Raw genomic sequence first — 25478 nt, 5'->3', positions numbered from 1 at the left:
TGCCAAAATTCCTATGCAAAGTAATCATTCTACATTGGAGAATACTTGCAAACAGTAAGTAGCGGGAATCTGACTCAAATTGGAATGTTCCAGTATACAGGCAATAATCCAAGTTTGAAATGCAGTCTGAGCCTTGTCTTTTATTATCAGGAGACCACATGGAAGAATGTAAGTTGCACTCCAGTTTTTTTTTTTTTTAATTAATAATTTTTATTTTATACAATATTGTGTTAGTTTCAGGTATACAGAAAAGTGATTCAGTTTTACATGTACATATATTGATTCTTTTCCCATTTAGGTTATTACAGAATAGTAAGTAGAGTTCCCTGTGCTCTATATAGTAGGTCCTTGTTGGTTATCTGTTTTAAATATAATAGGGTGTATATGTCAATCCCAAGCTCCCAATTTATTTGTATTCTGCAACTTCACTGAATTCATTGATGAGCTCTAGTAGTTTTCTGGTAGCATCTTTAGGATTTTCTGTGTAATATCATGTTATCTGCAAATAGTGACAGTTTTATTTCTTCTTTTCATAGTTGGATTCATTTAATTTCTTCTCTGATTGCCATGGCTAGGACTTCCAAAACTATGTTGAATAATAGTGGCTTGTCTTATTCCTAATCTTAGAGGAAATGCTTTCAGTTTTTTGGTACCACTGGGTGGCATTGTGAATGGCTGCTGCAAAACCTTCCTGTTCCATTCTATGTTTGAGTCCTGTGCCTCAAAAACTAACCATGCCTCTTCAAATAAGGAAAGCCCCCTTGTCATTTCCTGCATGGTGAATCTATCCAGTTCTTCAGTTACTACTTCTTCCTCTTGTCTCTATTCAGCCCTTCTCTGGACCTCCAACTCCATCAGATCTTCATTACTGAGTTCTTCGTGTTGCACAGCAGGAAGTTCAATGAAGTCATCCTCTTACAGATCTAGCTTGAAATAAAGATGCTGTACTACCGCACTCTGTACAGTGAGTGCTAGTCGCTCAGTCGTGTCCGACTCTTTTCGACCCCACAGACTGTAGCCCGCCAGGCTCCTCTGTCCATGGGATTTCCTGGGCAAGAATACTGGAGTAAGTAGCCATTCCCTTCTCCAGGGGATCTTCATGACCCAGGAATTGAACCCATATCTCCTGCATTGCAGGCAGATTCTTTACCACTGAGCCAACGGGGAAGCCCTGCTCTTCGTTAACCATTTCTTGTATCTTCTCTATCTGTTCCTCCATTCTTTTTCTGAGATCTTGGATCATCTTTACTATCATTACTCTGAATTTATTTTCAGATAGTTTGCGTATATCTACTTCACCTTAGTTGTTCCGGGGTTTTCTCTTGTTCCTTCATCTGGGACTTGTTTCTCTGCTATTTTGTCTAACTTTCTGTCACTGTGGTTTCTGTTCTGCAGGACTGTAGTTCTTGCTTCTGCTGTGTGCTTCATGGTGGATGAAGTTGGTCTAAGGGGAGAGGTGGGCAGCTGTGGGCTCAGGAAGACATTAGGCAGCCTGTCTGCAGATGGGTGGGGCTGTGTTTCCATCTCTTTGGTTGTTTGGCCTGAGTCATCCCAGCCCTTGAACCTATAGGCTGTTGGGTGGGGCCAGGTCTTGGTGAAAAAATGGCAGCCTCCAGGAGGGCTCATGCCAATGAGTACTCCCCAGAACTACTGCTGAGAGAATCTTTGTCCCCACAGTGAGCCACAGTCCCCCCCCCAGCACCTTCACAGGAAACCCTCCAATAGCAGCAGACAGGTCTGGCCCCGGCTCTTGTGAGGTCACTGCATTTTACCCTGGGTCCTGGGGCACACGAGGTCTTGTGTTTTCCCTTTAAGAATGGAGTTTCTGTTTGCCCCAGTCCTGTGCAATTCCTGCGATCAAACCCACTGGTCTTCAAAGCCAGATGCTCTCAGGGCTCTTCTTCCCAATGCCAGACCCCCAGGCTGTGGAGCCTGACCCAGGACTCAGCAGTTTCACTCCTGTGGGAGAACCTCTGCATTATAATAATTCTCTGCTTTTGTGAGTCACCCACCTGGGCGGGAATGGAACTTGATTTGATTGCAATGGTGCCCCTATTCTACCATCTTGTGGTGGTGTCTATATGTGTCTTTGGATCCAGGATCTTTTTTTGGTAGGTTCCAGGGTTTTGTGTTTTGCTGTTCAGCAGTTAGTTGTGATTTTGTTTCCATGAGATGGAGTGAGCATGTCTCCTCCTCCTCTGCTGTCTTGTCTCTGCCTATTGAATGTCTCTCTCATATGTCTTAAGGTAAAAGACATGTCTTAGCTATATGCATAGCTAGCCTTCTAGATCCCGTCTTTTAAATGAAAATCAGTAGATAAATTGAGTTAAACGGCAGTTTTTCAGAATATATACTTTTGATAAAGGAAGGAAATCTCTTTGTAAATGAAAAAGAGAAATATTCTAAGGTATCTAAAAATGAAAGGCAAACAGCAAGCTGCCATTTCCCCAAAGAAGTTCACACTTCCCTTCCAAATTGGAATTTTAAGTATCTCAACCTGAAGAGCAATAAAATGGAGACAGGAATTCAGAGACAAAAGTTCTAAAAATAAATTTATTCTACTTTCTCCTTGCTTTCCCCACTGAAAAAATATTTTTGCTCCCTCTGATCCCTCATGACCAAGGCTCAGTACCCCTTTAATGTCTAGACTAAAGGTCAGTGAGGTTGCCTCTCAGAAGTTCTGCAGGGGAAATGTGAGGGATGGATATGTTAATTAACTAGGTGATGGGAATCCTTTCACAGTGAATGTGGATATCAAATCACAATGTACACTTTAAATATCTTACAATTTTATTTATCAATTTTACCCTAGCAAAGCTAAAAAAAAAAAATCACTGGTTGCCAAGGGTTAAAAGTGGAGGCAGGGATAAATAGGGGGAGCATAGAGGATTTTCAGGGCAGTGAAAATATTGTGTGTGATACTGCAATGCTGGATCACATCATTCTACATTTTGTTCAAACCCATGAAATGTACACCAAGTGTGAATCCTAATACAAAGAATGGACTTCGGGTGATGAGGTGTCTGTGGGACAAATGTTCCACTCTGGTGGGAGATGTTGATGGTGGGGGATGGCGGGTATATGGAATCTTTCTGGACCTTGTGCTCCATTTCACTGTGAACCTAAAACTGCTCTAAAAAACTAAGTCGGGGTTTTAAAATATTGCTCCCTATACTTTAAAAGAGTTCTGAAGGAGGCTGATTTTTCTCCAAGAAACACCATTTCCCTCCTATTGTGCAGTAAACAGAGGGCTGGCAGTGGGGGAAGCAAGTCAGTTCACTGCCTTTAGACAGTACTGGGCCAGGGATAACAAGTGTTCATATGAATTTCTTTAAAAATATCTTTAATACCAACACAGCAGGGAGCAAGGCCATTACTGAAAGTGGCACTAAAAATATTTATTTTCTGCATAGAACCAGGTATTGTATTAGACAGAAGTAATTGCATGTGGGCATGAAATTTCTCTTTGAAATGATGAAAATGTTCTAGGATGAGACTGTGATGATGGTTGTCCAACTCTATAGATATATGAACCATTAAATAGGCACCTTTTATGAAAGTGTACAGATAAAGCTTTAAAAAATGTATCAGAATCCATATTCTTTAGGATGAGAAGTTTTCAAAACAACCCAGCAGATCTGCTACTAAATGAACTTTCATCTCATCTCAAAGGCAGATATCTTTGAAAATCAGCCCAGGATCACCAGAGTATGGAAATACTCATATTTCTATCTGATAATCAGCAAAGGCACCAAGGAGTCACTCAGATGCTAGGTTTCTCCCTGGAAGGTGAGGTGTAAGTGGACAGGCATTCCATTCAATTCATGTAACCTCTTCCCAATGAAATGCTTCCCAAAGTGACTTAATGAGAGTAAGTCACTCTTTTTTTAATCACTACTTACTCTTTATTTTCTCTCTGCAGGGGAACAAAACAGCTAGAAATTTTTTTAAAATGATAGAATAGAAAGCTTGGAATTCATAAGGAAGATCCAATCAAATAATAGTCATCAGTGGTTTTTGCTTGTAAAGCTCAGCATAGCACCATTAATTTACATGTGGTCCGAGGCAGGTTGTTAATGACCAGTCTTATTTGACCTATAAGGAAGAGGCGTAAAATGGTCAAACAGGGAGTTAGCGATGGACAGGGAAGCCTGGCATGCTGCAGTCCATGGGGTCGCAAAGAGTCGGACACTACTGAGAGGCTGAACTGAACTGAAACTGGTCATAGAGCTTCGAATGCCTCTTTAAAAAATACTAAGATATAGATCAATGACCTACGAATCGGGTGATTATTCTGGCTTTCCTGGGATGGTTCTGGTTGGTGCCTGTCGTCCTGGCATGATTACTAATTTCTCCTGAAGATTAGACTTGCTGGCCTCCCATCTGGGAGCCATGGGGTGGGGGCAGGGGTGGGCGGGAGAACTTCAGTGAGTAGAACCTCCAGCACACACACTCGATGACTATCTGAGTGACTCTTGTTTCTTAAAGCCTAGTGCCTAGCCCTAGAAATTCTGACACCCATGCCTGATCAAGGAAGTCTGATCTTGACCATCGACCTGCGTTTCAGGGGATGAGAGAGTCATAAAGGTTACTCTCTAGTGACTTGCCTAAGTTAACTGTGGCTGGAGTTGCAAAACCCAGGCACTAACTCCAGTCTCCCCAAGTCTCACTCTCAGGCTCAGACCCACGCTGTGTGGGCCTAAGGACCATCTGCTGGGACAGTTTTCCTCATTGGTCCCCAAATCTCCCACATTTGGTTCACTGCTGTCCACTTGTAAATTAGAGCCTACACTGGGTCATGCAGGGCCTGTTGGTTTACATTTTGTTCTCCAGGATGTTCCTTTATTTAGAATTGAGAGTTACCCTCTAAACCTACCATCCATTCTATGAGACCCCTTTAAAAGAATCCATTTCAGAACAAAACTATTCACAGAGCTGGGTCAACAGCAGGTCAGTCACTAAAGGTATCCCCTCCAGCATCCCGATGTCTCAGGCCATGAGGCTCTGATTACCCAAGACTTTAAAGCTGCTTGTTCGTATCAGGTACGAGAAACTGGGTAAGAGGGGAGCTGATAGCATTTCTGCAGGACATCAGGAGCCCATGAAAAGACACCGATAACAGCAGCTCAGTGCCACTGTGGTTTCTGAACAAACGGATGTTTTAACTCCGACCTCTATCTTGCCTACTAAATGCCACATAGCTATGACAAACAATAGGTTACCATCTCTCCTGGCTCAGGAAAATCTATACCCAGGCAGAATCTACTGAACAGTCGTTTCCCTCCATCCCAGACCTTGCTGTTTCTATAAGATCCCTTTATCCTCACCCTATCTGTAAGAGAGGGACCAGCGGAGACCAATTCAAAGAATGGTAACATTTTGTTTGGTATGCTCAGGGCAGGGAATGGTCATTAAATAAGAAAAGCTGTAGAATATGCCTGCTTAGTTACTATGTAATCCTAAGAAGCACGTCAAGGTCTCACAGGGTCAATATACTATTCATATACTAGTGATGAATTACCACTATGTACATGTTAACCTTCAAAAGCATTCTGAAGAGAAGAGCCGAGAGAAGTTTCCCTTGGGTGTTCAGTGATGTTTTCCAGCAAAGATGGATTAGGGATGTTCTGTCTAATGAGTCAGCTGCTTTAGAGAAAAGGGGGCAGCTGTGAATGCATGAGAAAGCCCCTGCAGACCCCCACTCTGCAGACACTTGGAGGGTCGAGAGACATGAGTTCCTATCACACAAGCTCTCAGGAATGCAGCCTGATAGCAAGTTTCTCAAGATGCATGACAGGTCACCATTCTCCAGTGTGAACTTTCCAACCTCCCTACACAAAGCTTAGATATGGGGGGAAAAAGAATTCTGTATGGTCAACTAAGAAGAAAAATGGAAATTTCCTTCATGAATCCTTTGCTGATATCACCCAGATGACCAGGGACTGCTACTTTTCAAGATTTGCAATAGAAAGAAAGGTATTTCATCTCAGTGTAAAAGTGGGCTGTTGGGTTCTTAACACTACAGAAAAAGCCAAACAGATGAGTTAACCTAAATTCATCATGTGAGTTTAATGCTAACATTGTATACGGAAGTTAGTTCACACGGGCATGTTCTGTGTCTTTAAGTCCATTTTGGGGAGGGTGGGGGCAAACCACAGCCTCTGATTGTCAGGACTGATAGAGAATCAGAGACCCGCAAGCAAGAAAGGGGTCTACTTCAGATTTTCTACAGCTTTTCTTACTTAATGAGCTCTCACTGTTTTCTGATACAATGGCAGAATTAAAAGAAAAAACTGCTCTCTTTAGTTGCATTATATCTGCAAGTATACTAAAAAATAGTCATATACTTTAAATGAGTGAGCTGTATAATAGGTGGATAATATCTCAAGAAAGCTATTTTAAAATGCTCTAACTTTTATCAGCAAAAGAAAACCACAAATAACAAAACATGAAAGTTTCTAGTTTGTTGTATAAGCCATGGTTTTGCTATCACCCAGAAAACTAGGTCTGCCCCGGGAGGGGGGCTTTTCAGAGTTTGATGAAAGGTACTTTAACGTGGCTTTTCGTTCTCACAGTGACTGAGGCAGGTCCAAGAGTGAGGGACGGGGGCTATGGGGTCAGAACTCACTTGGAACACGGGCTGATCACAGTTGGTGTGGGTGGGTAAACCAAGGCAACATTCACTCGCTCGCTGCCGTTCTTGGGGCAGATGATCTCTGCCACTCCTTCTGGTCTGGGCTGACTCAGCAACTCCCCTGCAGGCAGAGAGAGAAACATGCGTTAATGAGTGGGGTATACATAGCTTGTATGAAAGTTCTTGTGAGAACCTACTCACAAGGTATCATCCCAGTAGCTTTCAGTGTTTCGTATGCATGTGTATGTTTGTGTCTGCACACCTCTAAATCTGTGCTGTGCTTACTCTCTCGGTCATGTCCGACTCTTTGCTACAACATGGGCTGTAGCCCGCCAGGCTCCTCTGTCCATGGGATCCTCCAGGCAAGAATACTGGAGTGGGTTGCCATGCCCTCCTCCACAGGATCTTTACAACCCAGGGATCAAACCCAGGTCTCCCGCACTGCAGGCGGATTTTACCATCTGAGCCACCAGGGAAGCCCTAATGAATGAGACTTGCCTTCAAAAATGAGACTACCCTGTGACTTCCCTGGTGGTCTAGTGGTTAAGACTCTGCACTTCCACTGCACGGGGCACAGGTTCAATCCCTGGCCGGGGAACTAAGATCCCACATGCTACATGCTATAGCAATTAATAAACACAGGTTTAAAAAAACAAACACAAGTTGGACCACCATAGAGAGGAATCCAGCACTTGGGGGTGGGGGGAACAGGGGAGGTAGGAAGGAGGAGTGAGTCAGAGAACAATCAATCAATCAGAGCAAAACAGGCTTTGTCCTTAGAACATTCTCCACGGTGAGGTGGACAAGCTGCTAACGGTGGTGGTGGGAGGCCACCGTTCCAGACAAAGACAGCATCTGCTGCTATTTTCCTCACCTTCCTTTCCACAGACGGGCTCCAGAGATCTGTATCTAGACATCGCAGCAAACTGAGCCAGGGTCCCTGGAGCCCCAGAGAGGCAGAGCTGCCAAGGAGGCGTTCATAATTACGATCTGGGCAGATGGGAGTCGCGGCAGCCTTGCAACAAAGCCCTGCGTTAATGATCTGGAAGGGCATTCAACTAAAGGTGTGTTATCAAGGTAAACAGCCCAGCTTCAAGCTGGCAAGAGGATTTCCTGGGTGGGTAGGTGTGCAGATTTGAAAGGACCAACACAATGCTCTCTTATGAGTCATGGGAGCCAGTAAAAACAGATAATTCACTTACTGGATTACCACAAGCCCCAAAGGAAATCTGTGTACTCTGCCCTGGTTGGTCTCTCCAACCAGATCATCAAATCCCCCCTAAGACCAGCGGTGCCTTTGGTTTCCTCCCCACTGTCCACTTAACCAGGAGCACCCTGATCTCTCTCTGTTTTCATGGTCAGCATGGTGCTCTTGCTCAGAAAATTTCAAAAAACAGATTTTGGTGGACAATGGTGCCAAATCCCCCTACTTAGAAAGTAAATAAACCAAAGAGACCAATCATATGCCAACTGGGGAAAGATGCTACTGCAAATAAAACACTGACTCTGTGACAGCCATCACTTGTATTACTGATTTGAAATTCTAGGGAACCAGAGTGTATGCCAACCTGTGAGGATACAAACTAAAAATCCTTTGCCTCAAAATCCATATATCTAAACATCTCACCTTCAGCAGAACTCACATTGAGAGAGCATAACCATATCCCAGCACTGAACAGACAGCTGTACATATACCTGTCATTTCCTCTTTACAATGTTACTATAAGGTTTATCCTCATTCTGCAAAAGTAAAAAGTGTGAAAGTGTTAGTTGCTCACTTGTATCTGACTCTGAGACTCCATGGACTGTAGCTGGCCAGGCTCCTCTGTCCATGGAATTATCCAGGTAAGAATCTGTAGCCGGTTGCCATGCCCTCTTCCGAGAGATCTTCCTGACCCAGGGATTGAACCCAAGTCTCCCACATTGCAGGCAGATTTTTTACCATCTGAGCCACGGGGGAAGGCTGTTTTGTAAAAGAGGAAGCTAATATGCAGGGAGGTTATGTGATGTACCTAGAGTCAAGCCTAGGCAGGGACTGAATGGGGAATGTGACCTGGGGAGCCCATCTCTGGGGCTCTTCCCCCCCCCACCCTCGCAAGGTGGAGACTGCTGCTTTACTCCAGAACACATCTTTCGTAGAAAAGTAGTCCAAAAATGCTATTATTCAGTAATGAACTAAGTATTGACGTATTTGTACTCTTATGAAAGACAACTATTTCCTGGTTTGAACATTCTTATATGGCTTTGAACAATATGAATCTAATGTAATTTGAGTTTCTTAACCGAGCTAAGGGCTTGCAGGAGACATAAGGGGTGCAGGTTTGATCCCTGGGTCTGGAAGATCCCCTGCAGGAGGGTGTGGCAACCCACTCCAGTATTCTTGCCTGGAGAATCCCATGGACCAAGAAGCCTGGGGGGTTATGGTTCATGGGGTCGTAGAGAGGCAGACACGACTAAAATGGCTGAGCACACACAACCAAACTAATATAAACACCAAATGACTACAAAAGTTAATTTAGCATCATTTGCTTGTATGGCAACCCACTCCAGTACTCTTGCCTGGAAAATCCCATGGACAGAGGAGCCTGGTGGGCTGCCGTCTATGGGGTTGCACAGAGTCGGACACGACTGAGCGACTTCACTTTCACTTTTCACTTTCATGCATTGCAGAAGGAAATGGCAACCCACTCCAGTGTTCTTGCCTGTAGAATCCCAGGGACAGGGGAGCCTGGTGGGCTGCCGTCTATGGGGTCGCACAGAGTCGGACACAACTGAAGTGACTTAGCAGCAGCTTGTATCATGGATACATGGTATCTGACACCAGCCAGGAAAAAATCTCAAATTATAAAAATGAAAATTAAAAACATAAACATGAAATGCTCTCAAAGTCATAAAATGAACCAAAGTAAAAGTGTGTTACACCAGACTGAGCCTTGGAAGGCATCAGTCCAAATACCACTTTATGAGTCAGAAGCTCTCTGAGTTTAACAGATTTGCTCCAAGTCCCACAGAGAACTTTAAACCAACCAACCGACCACGTACCATGGGGCTACAACTGTCCCAAGAGGATGTTCTGAACCACTCATGCCTGTTAACATCCCCACTCCTGGGCCGCCCTCCCATGCTTCCTCACCTGATATTTTCAATTTCTACTTTCTGTCCCAAGGTTACTCCCAAGGCTTGAACCTAAACTGGAGATCTCTGGCTTCCCCTGAGAACTCTCTCCCAGTTGGAATTTTCACACAGGCTTGGCTCCTTCTGCCTGCAGCTGCCTAAGAGCCCAGGATAACAAATGCAGACGGTAAGCCCCTACCCTGGCTTCCCCGATTTCTCAGTGGTAAAGAATCCACCTGCAACACAGGAGATACGGGTTCAATACCTGGGTCTGGAAGATCCCCTGGAGGAGGAAATGACAACCCATTCCGGTATTCTTGCCTGAAAAACCCCATGGTCAGAGGAGCGTGGTGGGCTATAGTCCTAAAAAAGGGTTGCAAAGAGTCAGACACAACTGAACTTCTGAGCCCACAGGGCACAGACCCCCGCCCCAGGCTGCGGTTCCTGCATGGCTGGCTTCCTTGCTGGGGGTACTGCAGGTTTTGGTGAGAAGACCAGTTTGCCAGAGAATTTGAAATAACTTGCAGTTGACTATTAAGCACTGGCTATCAGTTTCTCTAAACCAAGAGCTTTATGCTCCCCGCCCCAGATTTCCAGACTCACAAAGGAAAGGTCTAGGTAACTGATTTTGCTTGGGTCCTACCCCAGCAGCTCTGCCAGCCACTGAAACAGTTGGAAAGTTGAAGGCATCAAGAAATTTCATGCATATGAAGATTTCACTTGAACTGTGGAAGACAGAGCAAGAAACAGAATTGCTCACAAGCTCCAGGACGCATGTGCACTCAAACAAGCTACTGTACAGGGCCAGGATTCTGAGGATTTAAGAAATGGTTCAGGATGGGGAACACATGTATACCTGTGGCGGATTCATTTTGATATTTGGCAAAACTAATACAATTATGTAAAGTTTAAAAATAAAATAAAATTAAAAAAAAAATGTGCCCAGTTGCTAAATTAAGAAAGGAAGAAAAATAGCCTTTTCCTCCCCCACCAAAAACCCCCCAAAACTAATCAATAATACAGAGAGTGGTTCCTAATGTGTTAGCTACTTAAAATAGAAGCTAATTGGCTCAAATTTCCGTAACACAAACTTGATTTTCAAACAAAAGCAGGGCTATTGGTTGAGCATCTAATTAGTGGGGCTTCTCTGATAGCTCAGTTGGTAAAGAATCCACTTGCAATGCAGGAGACCCAGGTTCAATTCCTGGTCAGGAAGATCTGCTGGAGAAAGGAAAGGCTACCCACTCCAGTATTCTGGCCTGGACAATTCCATGGACTGTATAGTCCATGGGGTTGCAAAGAGTTGGATATGACTGAGCGACTTTCACTTTAGGGAGATCTTACAGTGTGAACAGGGCAGGGATACAGGAGTCTAATGCCAAGACCTTGAGGGAGAGGGTTCAGGCATTGGAGAGAATCAAGTACATGAAAAGAAGAACAATGTACTAACTGTGGGTGCCCCAAAGGTGCCCCAAAGGAAGTTATGAGATGCTAGAGAATGAATGTGAAGGACATACTAATAAGGACAGTCCTGATTTGCAGGACTGGAAAAGACCTGGAAGTGTGGCAATTTTAGATTCATGATGCATCTGTTATTGCTAGCAAACGCTAATAAAAAGAAATTCCAAAGTTGGTAGGAACTGCAAAATGAAATGTTATATTCACAGAAAATGTGTTACCAACAGAGTAAGGATAAATATACATGTGACCTGGTATATTTCCATTTTTAGGGGTTTGCTTCAAGGAATGGGTCTTTCTTTCTGGCAAAAATTATACAATGACTGTTCATAGCAACACTGTTTATATAACAGTGAAAACTTGGTAACCTTCTCAAATGTTCAACAAAGAGGAAATGATTAAAAATTATGACACAATTCAGCAGACAGAATTCTCTGTAGTCATATAAAACACTGAAAACTTAGTAACCGTCTCAAATATTCAATGAGGGGGAGATGATTAAAAAGTACGACACAGTTCAGAAGACAGAATTCTCTGTAGTCAATAAAAACAGACTGATATGTCTATGTAGAAAGTAAATTTGAAAGTGCATTCTCATTGGAAACATATACTGATAAGGAACACACATGGATTTGGAGGGAAATGGGTCATTCAGGCCTAAAGGCTCTCAGGTAATTTATTTCTATGCTTGAGTCAATTAAGTAAAAGACCAAGTGTGCTTCACACTGATGGGAGGTGCCAGCTTGAAATGCTGGTGCTTTCTCCTCTGTTGGCAATTTTCTATTCATGTAGGGTCTTCATACAGTCTTCCTGAAGAAGCAGAAATCTGGCCAGATCAGCAGACCACTGCATCCCCTGAGGCTAAAGTCTACAGTCTCTTTGTGCCCATTAAAGTTATGAAAAGCTATTCTTAATTACTCTGTCTCAAGATTTCTGGTGTTAAAATGCTACTGAACTCTCATCAGCTGTTTTTTCCCTGTGAAAGGATAGAAAATCAAGTTTTATTATGACTTTTAAACAACAGGAGATAAGTGAAATGAGCTTGTCTTTTTTTTGCTTATCATCAGAATTCACAAATATTGGCACATTATGCAAAATACTGAAAGTGTATCACTCTGATGACCCAAACCACAATATTTCAAAAGGCCCAAACCTGCCTTTTTCCATGCAAATAAAACCCGCTTCCTGATCCAGGAAGTTCTGAGTTATGAACATCCCTCAAAACAGAAAAAGTGGTCTGGAAATTTTAAAATAAGCAATTATATAAGTTCTATTAAACAAGGAACTATCTAGATTTCAAGGCCTCTTAGAGCTGGAATAGTCTAAAGTTCACTCCTTCACCGCCCAAAGTCCACTGCGGTCTTTTAATTAAACGTGACTCTGGATGAGGCGCAGTGATACACAAATACATGTTCCCACATCCCCTCAGGGCAAAGGCAGCATCCTCGGAAACCCATGAGCAGGAAGGCTCCCACTCTGCAAGCCCACAGAGTTATCAGAGAAGCAAAGATGCGAGAACTCCACGGTCACTTTTATATGGAAGACGAGAGCCAGAAAAAAATAAAAGGACATCTTGTCTTAAAACAGAATAAAACCTAGAAAGTATATACACAGGAGGAGTAAACACTGAAAAAGTAAGTTAGTGCAGCCACTATGGAAAACAGCATAGAGGTTCCTCAAAAAATTAAACATAGAACTACCCAATGATTCAGTATTTCCATTCCTGGGTATGTATCTGGGAAAACACTAATTTGAAAAGATACATGCACCGAATTTTCATAGCAGCAATGTTTAAAATGGCTAAGATATGAAAGCAACCCAGGAGCCCATCACCAGTAATTGGATAAAGAAGATTCCGTGTATACACACAATGGAATGTTACTTGATCATAAAAAAGAATGGAACATTGCCATTTGCAGCTACATCAGTGGACCTAGAAAATATTCTGCTTTAGTGAAATAAGTCAGAGAATGAAAAACAAATACTGTGTGATACCACTTATATGTGGAATCTAAAATATACAAACAAATGTATATAGCAAAACAGAAACACTCACAGGTACAGAAAACAAGCTAGTGGTTACCAGAGGGAACGGGGAGGGACAATTTAAGAGTAGGAGATTAATAGATACAAAATAATATACATAAACTAGATAAGCAACAAGGATATACTGTAAGCCCTGGGAATTATAACCATTATCTCATAACATATAATGGAGTATAATCTAAAGAATGAATCACTACACTGTATACTTGAAACTAACATAAATTGTAAATCAAGTGCACTTGAATAAAAACATAATAGAAACATGCCACTGTGCACACTCAAGAGCATGAGAGAAGGGAGCAGAAGCGAGCTCTCGATACCTGTTGGTTCCCAGTAAACCAGCTTTTGCAGGTCTGGCTGCCTGATTCTGTCTCAGGGGAGGGTCCCCAGAGCTGAGCCTCTTCGCAGCACAGTAGCTGGGAGGCTCCAGGTGGGCAGCTGCTCCGAAGCAATAGAGTTGGTTGTACATTTTGGTAGTCTTGATTTTAAAAAAATCCATTGTGATGATGAATTGATGACTTTTTAAGAAGAGAAACTGACATGTAGGAAGTAACACAGTGAGTCCATGTCACGAGCAACAACAGACCTGGTCCCTCTATCCCCAAGCCCAGGATTGGACCCATCACCAGCCAACATCCTTATCACGAGGTAAAAACCATGCACAACTATGGAAACTTGCTTTTCCAAACTTATAAAAGTATCTTAAAGGGCCATTTTATAATAACCAATTGGAATAAATGGGAAAAAAGTTTTAAAACCAAGGGATATAGGCCACAAAATGTCACTGAACGTGGTCTTTTCTATCATATTTAAATGAAAAGTGAAATTTATAAGTAAATTTAAAATCAAAACGGTAATGTGGCTTTGGAATTGTTTTTGGAAATCCTAACATAACCTTTAAGTATACAGGAGACACAATAACTTAACAGGCAGGAAAGACTTTACTGGCAAAAGAAATCCTGGTATAAATTAGATATGAAACAAAAGAGGAAAATTTATGTCCTAGGTCTGGTTCTGCTACTAAGTTCACCATTCATTCAACAGGTACATAACCACCACCAATTAATGCCAGACAGGCAACACCAGAGACTCTGAGAGAACAGCAGGAAATAAGGTAGACAGCAGTCCCTGATTTCATAAAGCTTAGAGTCTAGGAGGAAGATTGGTAAGAAAAAAACTGCATAACTACTTAAAACCTCATTACACAGATCATTAAAACAGGGTAATGAGAGAGAGAGTGACTGGGTTGCCTGAGACACCTCCCCGAGGTGGTGACGTTAAAGCTGAAATCTAAATGATGAGGAGAAGCAAACCATGGGAAGAACGTTCCAGGCAGAGGAAACCACTAATGCAAAATCATGAAAGTAGAAGATGCTTGGTTGCCCAGAGAAGAGTCTAGATTGTGGGGTGAAAGAGAAGCATGACAAGAGGAGGAAGGAAGGGAGTGAGGCCCAGACACTGGGGACTCTGCAGACCAGGGGTAAATGTTTGGTCTTTATTCTAAGTGGTAAAGAGCCATGCTGAAGGTTTTAAGTGCAAGGAGATCCAACCAGTCCATTCTGAAGGAGAACAGTCCTGGGTGTTCTTTGGAAGGACTGATGCTAAAGCTGAAACTCCAGTACTTTGGCCACCTCATGCGAAGAGTTGACTCATTGGAAAAGACTCTGATGCTGGGAGGGATTGGGGGCAGGAGGAGAAGGGGACAACACAGGATGAGGTGGCTGGATGGCATCACCGACTTGATGGACGTGAGTTTGAGTGAACTCCGGGAGTTGGTGATGGACAGGGAGGCCTGGCGTGCTGCGATTCATGGGGTCACAGAATTGGACACAACTGAGCAACTGAACTGAACTGAATGGCATCTGATCTGAGAAGATCACTCTGGCTGCTGTGTAAGGACAGCAAAATAAAGGCAGGGGGACTTGAGGAGGCTCACAGATGATCCCAGGTGAGAGGTGGTAGAGGCCTGGTCTGGAGAGGAGCCCACAGAGATGGAGAGACTGCTGTGTTCTGTAGGCAGTCAGCAGGACTTCCAGTGACTTGGATGTGGAGGTAAGAGGTGGAGAATAACCAAGGATAACTCCAAATCTTTGGTCTGAGAAGATGACAGCTGGTGGTACTACTTGTGAGACTGAGAGAGAAGTGACTTGTGGGAAGGGGAGAAATTAGGAGCTCTCTTATGGTCAAGTTAGATCTGACTGTTAGACACACACGGTAAGTGTGCAACTACTTGTTCAATTCTGGACTTTGGGGTAAAGGTTAAGGCTGGAGGTAAAGATTCGGAAGAAATCAGCAAACATGCGATTGGTAAAGGCATAAAAGTGAATGGGGTCACCCAGGAAAGTGAGTAGATAGAGAAGCGAAAGAACTGGAGACGGAGCCTGGGGTGCTCCTAGCTGATGGCTGAAAGAAGAGAGGCCAGTCAGGAACTGCCACAAGGCAGGAGAACGTGGCTTCACAAAAGAAACCAGACCCCTTCAAAAAAAGAGGGTGACCAGCTGTACCAAATTCGGCTGGGTGGACAAGTAAAGTAACAGCAGACATGGAGCCACTGGGTTTGGAGGTGACGGGAGAAGGTGGGGACGGCTGTGTGACTGAAGAGGCCTAGGGAAAGAATGGGAGGTGGAAATGGGACCCACAACCAGAAACAATTTTCTAAGAAGCTGTGAGTTATGTTGTACCTCCAACACCCGAAAAACAGAATTGAGGTGAGGGCCTTGTTCATCTCTGAGTTTTTTCCAGCTCTAAGGCTCTGTGTCTGACTGCTACAGTGAACAGGTGGGTAGATGGAGGAGTGCGTGAGTGAATGAAAGATCACAAGGCTTAGAAGACAAAAAAGAGAAAGGAGCCCAGCACAAAGGCCCTGGAGGCCGATGTGATGAACTGCAAACGAAGCAACTGACAGGGGATTAGTCTCCAAAATATACAAACAGCTCATGTAGCTCAATATAAAAAACAACCCAATCAAAAAATGGGCAGGTCTGAGGAGACACTTCCCTGGTGGCTCAGAGGTTAAAGCGTCTGCCTCCAATGCAGGAGACCCGGGTTTGATGCCTAGGTTGGGAAGATCCCCTGGAGAAGGAAATGGCAACCCACTCCAATACTCTTGCCTGGAAACTCCCATGGTTGGAGGAGCCTGGTGGGCTGCAGTCCATGGGGTTGCTAAGGGTCAGACACGACTGAGTGACTTCACTTTTCACTTTCATGCATCGGAGAAGGAAATGGCAACCCACTCCAGTACTCTTGCCTGGAAATTCCCTTGGCTGGAGGAGCCTGGTGGGCTGCAGTCCATGGGGTTGCTAAGGGTCAGACACGACCGAGCGACTTCACTTTTCACTTTCATGCATCGGAGAAGGAAATGGCAACCCACTCCAATGTTCTTGCCTGGAGAATCCCAGGGTCGGGGGAGCCTGGTGGGCTGCCGTCTATGGGGTCGCACAGAGTTGGACATGACTGAAGCGACTTAGCAGCAAGGAGACATCTCAACAAAGAAGACAATACAGATGGCCAAAAAGCCCATGAAAAGATATTCAACATCACTAATTATTAGAGCTATGCAAGTCAAAACTATTAATACAATGAGGTATCACCTCACATCAGTCAGATTGGCCATCATCAAAAAATCTACGAACGGTAAATGCTAGAGAGGGTGTGGAGAAAAGGGAACCTTCCTACACTGTTGGTGGGAATGTAAATTGGTACAGCCACTATGGAGAACAGTATGTAATTTCCTTAAAAACTAAAAATAGAACTACCCTATCACCCAGCAGTCCGACTCCTACACTTAGACCCAGACAAAACCATAATTGCAAAAGATAACAAGCACCCCAGTGCTTTCTGCAGCACTATTTACAATAGCCAAGACATGGAAGCGATTGAAATGTCCACTGACAGAGGAGTAGCTAAAGAAGATGTGGTACATATATACAAGGGAATATTACTGCCATAAAAAAATGAAATAATGCCATTTGTAGTAACATGGATGGACCTAGAGACTGTCATACACAGTGAAGTCAGAAAAAGACAACATCACTTATATATACAGAACCAAAAAAAATATTACAAATGAACTTATTCACAAAACAGAGGCAGAGTTACAGATGTAGAAAACAAACTTATGGTTACCAGGGGGAAGGATAAACTGGAAGTTTGGGATTAACATATACACTCTATTATTGTATAAAGATAATTAATAAGACCTACTGTATAGCACAGGGAACTCTACTCAGTACTCTAATACTCTATACGGGAAAAGAATATAAAAAACAGTAAATATATGTATAACTGGTTCACTTTGCTATAGACCTGAAACTAACCAACATTGTAAATCAATTATACGCCAATAAAAATTTAAAAAGACAAAAATAAATCAGTCTAAAGCACTTTAATCACAATAATCACCTCAGTGTATATGAAACTGCTGATCGCAGAGAAATGATACAAAGCAGTTGGGTTCTGGAATTAGCCTTAGTTCCTGTCTTGGCTAAGATTTACTGGCTCTATGGTTCAGCCTACTCAGGAGACAGAAACCACAGACTAAGGTTTAATATAAATAATTATTAACCTATTACAAGGGATTCACTACCAAGGGGAAAGAGAATTCTAAAGAATATGCCAAGGCTGAGGGAGAAGAGCCAAGGAAGAAGGGCTTGGACATGGGGGAGCCACCGGTCAGGCCAAGAGTCAGACCTCATGAGCTGGGGTGGGGTGGGGTGTAGTCCCTGGACTGGGGAGAAGCCCGCTGGGCTGCCCAGGCCAGACTAGTTCACAGTCAGGTGGCCGAAGCCAGAAGCAGACTGTCCTCTGGGTGCTGACAAAATTCCCCAGGAAGCTGTCTTGTGGGGGAAGGTGGGGAGCATGCTGTTGAAATGAGGCTAGATGGGGGCGCCAACTGGAGTCCCTGAAAAGCTGCCCCCACTGGGTGCTGCTGAGTTAATGAGAAAGCCAGCTAGGCCACCCTCAAAACACTCCGGGGAGGTCTCCTGGGAGTTACTGCTGAACTCGCCAGGAAACTGGGGTACCCCTCGATTCAGCAGGCGTCTTTCTGCTTGGTCACAGGGAAGTCAGCTGGGGTGCCCACAGCTCTCGTCCGGCACCTCGCCATACCATACACTCTTAGGGCACTCTGAGACTCCAAGAAGGGTTCCCTAAACTTCAGGGATTCTGCATTCCTCCCGTGAACACTTTGCTTTTGGCTCAATTTGTTCCTTTTGGAAATAGACTGATCGGACCACTTAATAATCGGACACATCCTAAGTTATGAATTCCAAAGGCAGCTGCAAAAACTCACACCATCAGACACTGTGAATCTCTTCCAGAACTGTTTTCATTTCACCATTTAGTCATGTCATTCTTCAAAATGTCGGAACCCAGTGAGTTCTAGGCAAGTTAACAGTGTAAAGGCATTTCTGTCTCCAAGATCTGTTGCATTCTCCAGTTTTGATTCTCAATGCTGGGACTTTGTTTTAAAAAAAAATCACTCAGAAATGCCCTTCTGTGCCTTGAAGCTTTGGGGACAATTTTAAAGTCTTATCATTAAGAGAGTACAACCTACAACAAGCCTACAGAAGCAGGCCATCTGGGGTTCTTAGAGATGACCTTGAACTACGGTACAACTCAGTACCTACCTTCAGCGAGTTTGCATGGCCTGTCATTAGGCTGCACTGAACAAACAAAATTTCAACACTTCAGCTTCTTCCCAGCACCCTCCAAGGTGGTAACAGTGGTGACGGTTACACGCAGAAGGAAAAACAAAGACCACGCTCCTGATGCCTTCTTTGACGCATTCAATTCAATAAAAATGATGCTAACCTGTGAAGCCCTCAGACACTCCTGATGAGTAATTCAATGGAAGCCAAGCCTCCCCTGCAAATCGGGGCACAGATGACGCACACTTTGAATTTTTCCTTTTTTGCCCAGTGCTCCCCTGGGAGCAGACAGACCCAGCCTTTCCTTGTTTAACCCAATTCGGGACAGAAGATGATTGTCCTCATAGTTATGTTTGCTTTTAATTACATAAAGCTTTTTGTTTGAGGGACAGAAGGAGGTGACTAAGCGTCTCAGGTATGCTCCACTAAGAAGAATGGCATTTGGTCCAAGGCGCCTCCTGGATGGATCATCACACAGGTCTCTTCTGGATCAAAAGAGCTGGGACCTCAGATCAAGCATTTGGCAAAAGTTCAACCAAGGAGGGAAAAAAAACGGCTGACAAAATTTCTTTGCAGATCTTCCCTCACAAGTGTACACTTCCTCTTCTTAATGTCTTTTTTTCCTTTTTCTTCATTTTTTTGTTTTTATTTGCACACATGCTACCCTCTGCACCATTCTTCCTCACACTCAAAACTTTGAAATTACCACTTCTACACCGCCCCCCCCCATTTCCATTACTTGTAGTGAAACAAGAGCCCCCATCCTCTTCTCCTCCTCCAGGATGTTTTTCTGTCTCTTCACCTGCTGATAGAGTCCTAGGGTCCCCAGGGAGTTTTCTTGCCCAAGTGTCTACCCCAGCATTGGGATGAGATGCCAGGGAGAAACTTGAAGAAGGTTCCCCTTTGAAGTGTGAGGCCCTATCAGACACACATTCCTGGGGGCCAGGATAAACATCCTGGGACAGCAGGTGAATGTGGCTCCCATGGCACTTACTAATATGTAGAAGAATTCCTCCAGAGAGGTTTCCAGAATCTGGAGTTTGGAAAGAGCAAAAAATGGTGAAATAAAAGACTGACTTATATCACAAAAAAATGGGCCAAAGAACTAAACAGACATTTCTCCAAAGAAGACATACAGATGGCTAACAAACACATGAAAAGATGCTCAACATCACTCATTATCAGAGAAATGCAAATCAAAACCACAATGAGGTACCATCTCACGCTGATCAGAATGGCTGCTATCAAAAAGACTACAAGCAATAAATGCTGGAGAGGGTGTGGAGAAAAGGGAACCCTCTTACACTGTTGGTGGGAATGCAAACTAGTACAGTCACTATGGAGAACAGTGTGGAGATTCCTTAAAAAAGTGTAAATAGAACTGCCTTATGACCCAGCAATCCCACTGCTGGGCATACACACTGAGGAAACCAGAATCGAAAGATACACGTGTACCCCAATGTTCATCGCAGCACTGTTTACAATAGCCAGGACATGGAAGCAACCTAGATGTCCATCGGCAGATGAATGGATAAGGAAGTTGTGGTACATATACACAATGGAGTATTAGTCATTAAAAAGAATACATTTGAATCAGTTCTAATGAGGTGGATGAAACTGGAGCCTATTATACAGAGTGAAGTCAGAAAGAAAAACAGCAATACAGTATATTAATGCATATATATGGAATTTAGAAATATGGTAACGATGACCCTATATGCGAGACAGCAAAAGAGACACAGATGTAAAGAACAGTCTTTTGGACTCTGTGGGGGAAGGCTAGGGTGAGATAATTTGAGAGAATAGCATTGAAACATGTATATTTATCATATGTGAAATAGATTGCCAGTCCAGGATTGATGCATGATACAGGGTGCTCAGGGCTGGTGCACTGGGATGACCCAGAGGGATGGGATGGGGAGGGAGGTGGCAGGGGGGTTCAGGATGGGGAACACATGTACACCCATGGCTGATTTATGTCAATATATGGCAAAAACCACTACAATATTGTAATTAGCCTCCAAATAAAATAAATAAATTTTTTAAAAATTTCAAAAAAGATTGATTTATATCAATGTTTTGTACACTGGCTGTTGTCAATAACTTCATCATGTCCAGACTAGCCCAGACAATGTGCTTCCCTGGTGGCTGAGTGGTAAAGAATCTGCCTGCCAATGCAGGAAATGGGTTTGATCCCTGGGTTGGGAAGGTCTCCTGGAGGAGGGAAGGGCAACCCACTCCAGTATTCTTGCCTGGGAAGTCCCATGGACAGAGGAGCCTGGCAGGCTATAGTCCATGGGGTCGCAAGAGTAGGACACGACTTAGTGACTAAACCACAGTGACAATAGACAAATCATGGTATCACAAGAACAAGGGATGCTATCTTTAGATTCTGTACAAGATTTCTCTAGAACGTCTGGAAACAAATCATGCTGTAGCCTAGAATCATAGAACAATGAGGCACCAGTTGAAGCTTAAAGGAAGTGGTTTTAGGACAGGAAAGCCATCATATCGATGTGAAACATGCCTGAAAAACTCACCACCCTGAAATAAGGTGGAGAAAAACAAATACTGTCTGATGTCACTCATGGGGAATATAAAAACCTAATAAGCAAAAACAAATGAACAAATCAAACTAAACATAAACAAACATATAGATACAGAGAAGAGAACAGTGGCTCCCAGGAGGGAAAGGATGATGTCGGGGGAGTGAAAAAGGATTTTGAAATGTGGTGTTGGAGAAGACTCTTGAGAGTCCCTGGACTGCAAGGAGATCCAACCAGTCCATCCTAAAGGAAATCAGTCCTGGGTGTTCATTGGAAGGACTGATGTTGAAGCTGAAACTCCAATATTTTGGCCACCTGATGCAAAGAGCTGACTCATTTGAAAAGACCCTGATGTTGGGGAAGATTGAAGGCAGGAGGAGAAGGGGACGACAGAGGATGAGATGGTTGGACGGCATCACCAACTCAATGGACATGAGTTTGGGTAAACTCTAGGAGTTGGTGATGGACAGGGAGGCCTGGATGCTGCGGTTCATGGGGTCGCAAAGAGTCAGACATGACTGAGCGACTGAACTGAAGTGAAATGGATGGTGATGGATGGAAACCTAGTTCTTGGTGGTGAGCACACTGTAGGGTAGACAGAAGTAGAAATATAATGTTGGACACATGAAACTTACATAATGCTACAGATCAGTGTTACCTCAAGAAAAAAAGCGAAAACTCACTACCCTTGAGGAGTGCAAGAGCTGGTCCAAAAAGGTGTGGACAGATCCATGCAAGTATCAGTAAGTCAATAACAGACACACTGTGAAAAGGTCAAGTTTCCGACACTAAAGTTTCAGAGGACAGCTAAGACCTTCCACACCCTATATTCTTAGTGACGACAGAAGAAATAAAGTGAACTAATCATTCACATACATACAGACATCTCACTGGAGTTATGATCTGGAGTTAACTGATCAGCTGCTGGCTCAGCATGAGCTGCTGTATAAACGGCCTTATGTATAAGCACATCCTCCAGCAAAATGCACGCCAGGACTTACACCACCCTTTCCCGACCTTTGACCCATGTCAAAGCTGACCCAGGGTACAGGGACCCACTGCCCTGCCCGATCCTGCACTCAGTCATTCCAACACCCTGATCTTCAGACTTGTGTGCTGGCCACTTGGCTCCATCAGCATTGCTAAGGGTTTATATAAATACAAATCCACCCAAGAAAGGAAAAATATTTCCCCTTTTCCTGCTTTGGATAAAGTTCTAGCAGACTTGGCTGAGGATTAGACATGCTTCGCAGATCAAAGTGCGCTAAGGGGAGGAGAGGGAGAGGAGGAACGGAGCCCAGACCCAGCTCTGGCCTGCCTGCTCTCAAGATACAAGTCAGGATCATAAAAAGCCCCCACGCTGCTGGGCTGGAGTGCTTTCAAAAGGTGACTCTTTATTTGGATAGCCTGTCAGCTACTTCTTCCTGGAAACGGTTCCAGGCTCAGAGGAGTGAATGCAGACAGTTTCATAAAAGCCTTCAGGCTAAAACGGTTTCCCTCCAACTTGAGTTCTCCTCTCATCTGAAAAGGGGAGGAACCTTTAGGACCTGAACTGAAATTTGAAACAGTGGCCAGGCCGCCTTGTCGAAGTCGACCTGGTTTTGAAGGACAAAGGGAGGAATCTGAAGTCCTGAAGAACAGTTGGAAATTGTATCTTACCTTCACGTCTCTGAAGGAAGACGACAAGAATTCCTGCAAATTCATTTTTTCTTTGGAGAAAGGGAGGGGCAGGCAGAATGAATTTCTCTGGGTGAGGAGGCTGCTAAGAAGCCACTAAAGGGGCCTGAAAGACCCCACAAACTAGAGTCAGATCCACAGAGCCTAGAAGGAACCTTGAAATTCTTCCACCTCCTTACTTTGCACATGAATATCACCCACCTGTATCAACAAACACTACCAGGAAAGTGGTCCAGCCAGACCCTCTTCCAACATCAGCTTTTCTTTATCTACTCCCCCCATCCAAGATTCATTCCCAGAAGATCCAGCCTGGACTTGAGTCTGTTTTAAACAAACAAAAAGCCCCTGGCATCGTGAAAAGTATTATATCACAAGACCAATGGCAGCCGAGCCCTCATCTCTAACCTCTTCAAAGTTGTAACTGTGAACAAGAAAGAATTCTTATTCAATTAAGTCTATTTTTTCTTATCTTTCAGGTACACCTTCCAGCAGGTAGGTACAGCCGGCTTCCAAATGAAGCCTCAGTGAAGCCAAAAGAACATAATCATGAAAATGTTAATGTCCATTAGAAAGTAAGGGACCCCCAAACAGGATGGCTTCATCAGGGCAAAGAGCCACTTCCAAGGGCAGCTCAGTCTATGTGGAAACTCCCAGAAACCTGGCCATTTGCCTAGCCATGGTCTCAGGTCACCTTTAGTCCTGACTTCTTGCCTGAATATCACACTGAGATCTGACTACCTATTAAACACTGTCACTTGGACACTAATATGTCTAAAATCAAACTCTTGATTCCCACCGGCCCCATGCCCCACATGGTACTCCTTTTCCAAGCTTCCCCATGTCTGTGAATGTCCACTCTGTTCTTCGCTTACTTTGGAAAAAGTACGTGGACTCCTTTATATCTCTCCTTTCCTCTCTCACCACACACTGAATACATCGGCACATCCCGTTGCTCTAGCTTCAAACCCATCTATCTGACCATTTCATCAGCTCCCTAGTCCACATCACCATCAGCCTGCATGTGGGATGCTCTCCTAGCTGAGTTCCTGATCCCACAGTCTGTTCCCCACTGAAGCCAGAGGGATTCCCACACAATCCACGTTACTCATCTGCTCAGACTCTCTGCCTGCTTTGTCACTCACACATCTACAGGGTCCTGCATCTTCTGCTCCTTTCTCTTGCCCCTCTTCACCCTGCTCTAGCCTCATGGCCTCCTTGCAAAGCACACTCCCACCTCAGGACCCCGTTTTAACCACTGGTCCCCAACCAGCCTCCCCACACCCCATACACGCTTCATTCAGGTCTCTGCTCAAAAAGAGACTTCCTGACCACCCTGTACAAACAGCATCATCCCCACTCCCACCATCTTCTGGTCACCCACATCCCATCTCCTGCTTTATTTTCCTTATGGTATTTCTGTCCACCTGACATTCTGGTTGATGGTGTGTCTCCTCTTCTAGAATGTAGGCATCGCAAGTGTGGGGATTTCTCCTGTTCGCTGTTGGATCCAAGCATCCGGAGCGATGCCCAGCCTGCAGCAGGCCTGAGACAGATGGTAAATAACAGAATCCATCATTTGATGAGTCCATAAATGGACAGCATATTCAGTTGGCTTCCCAAGCTCCCTCAGGTCTGTGGTTCCAAACCTGACGCTGGTGTGGCATACAAGTCAGGCCGCCGGGGCCACAGTCTACACCTTCTTCTTCCCAAGGGAACACAGAGGCCCAGCTGGGCAGGTGTGCAGACTTCTGGGCACATCACTGCCCCCTCCACACAGAGAGTTTGGTGCAGAACCCAGAAGCGCTGCACTCCTCTGGAACTCAGCCTGTTTTTCCATCCTACCTGGTTCTCACATCTTTGACAAACTAAAATCACGCCAAAGTTAAGATCCATTTGGGGAGATTCTAATGCCAACATCTTGGATTGTCTTGTAAATTTTGAGAATTATGACTCAAGAGACTCTTCAGGGCAGGGGTCCCCAACTTCGAGGACCTAATGTCTGATGATCTGAGGTGGAGCTGACATAATAATAATAGAAATAAAGTGCAAAATAAATGTAATGCACTTGAGTCATCCTGAAACAACCCCTGGCAACCCCAGTCTGTGGAAAAACTGTCTTCCATGAAACTGGACCCTGATACCAAAAAGGTTGGGGACTGCTGCTCTAGGGAAACTGGTGAGGCTAAAAATGCTCTCTTCTGAATTATAGTTGGAAATGGGTTATTTAGAGAGTGGGGGTGGGGAATAGGGAAGCGGGGCACAAGTTATTTAGTGCTCTGAGTGAGGAGTAGGAGGAGACCACAGCAGAAATAAGATCTAAGCACCCCCTGGTTTCCACAGTCTTAGATCATTTGC

General features: G+C 44.1%; 1 protein-coding gene, 1 long non-coding RNA gene and 1 other non-coding gene across 4 annotated transcripts in view; 2 read left to right on the top strand and 1 right to left on the bottom strand.

Annotated features, from left to right (window-relative positions):
- MFHAS1 (multifunctional ROCO family signaling regulator 1) overlaps positions 1-25478 on the bottom strand; it is a 114707-nt gene that overhangs the window by 9447 nt on the left and 79782 nt on the right. For both annotated transcript variants that reach the window (XR_011462899.1, XM_070364349.1), the window contains exon 2: positions 6629-6755. Coding sequence is in view for 1 of the 2 variants with exons in the window: in XM_070364349.1 (XP_070220450.1) it covers positions 6629-6755 (127 nt within the window). In the remaining variant the exon portion in view is untranslated. The remainder of the gene's footprint in view (positions 1-6628; positions 6756-25478) is intronic.
- On the top strand, positions 7160-7232 carry TRNAG-UCC (transfer RNA glycine (anticodon UCC)). The gene has a single exon. It is a non-coding gene; the product is annotated as a tRNA-Gly (tRNA).
- LOC138985946 (uncharacterized) lies at positions 7234-10624 on the top strand. The gene is made up of 3 exons (XR_011462874.1): positions 7234-7698; positions 9801-9935; positions 10397-10624. It is a non-coding gene; the product is annotated as an uncharacterized lncRNA (long non-coding RNA).

Source organism: Bos mutus, chromosome 27, assembly GCF_027580195.1.
Source record: "Bos mutus isolate GX-2022 chromosome 27, NWIPB_WYAK_1.1, whole genome shotgun sequence".
In the NCBI taxonomy this organism is placed as follows: domain Eukaryota; kingdom Metazoa; phylum Chordata; class Mammalia; order Artiodactyla; family Bovidae; genus Bos; species Bos mutus.
This window is presented reverse-complemented; position numbering and strand designations above follow the sequence as displayed.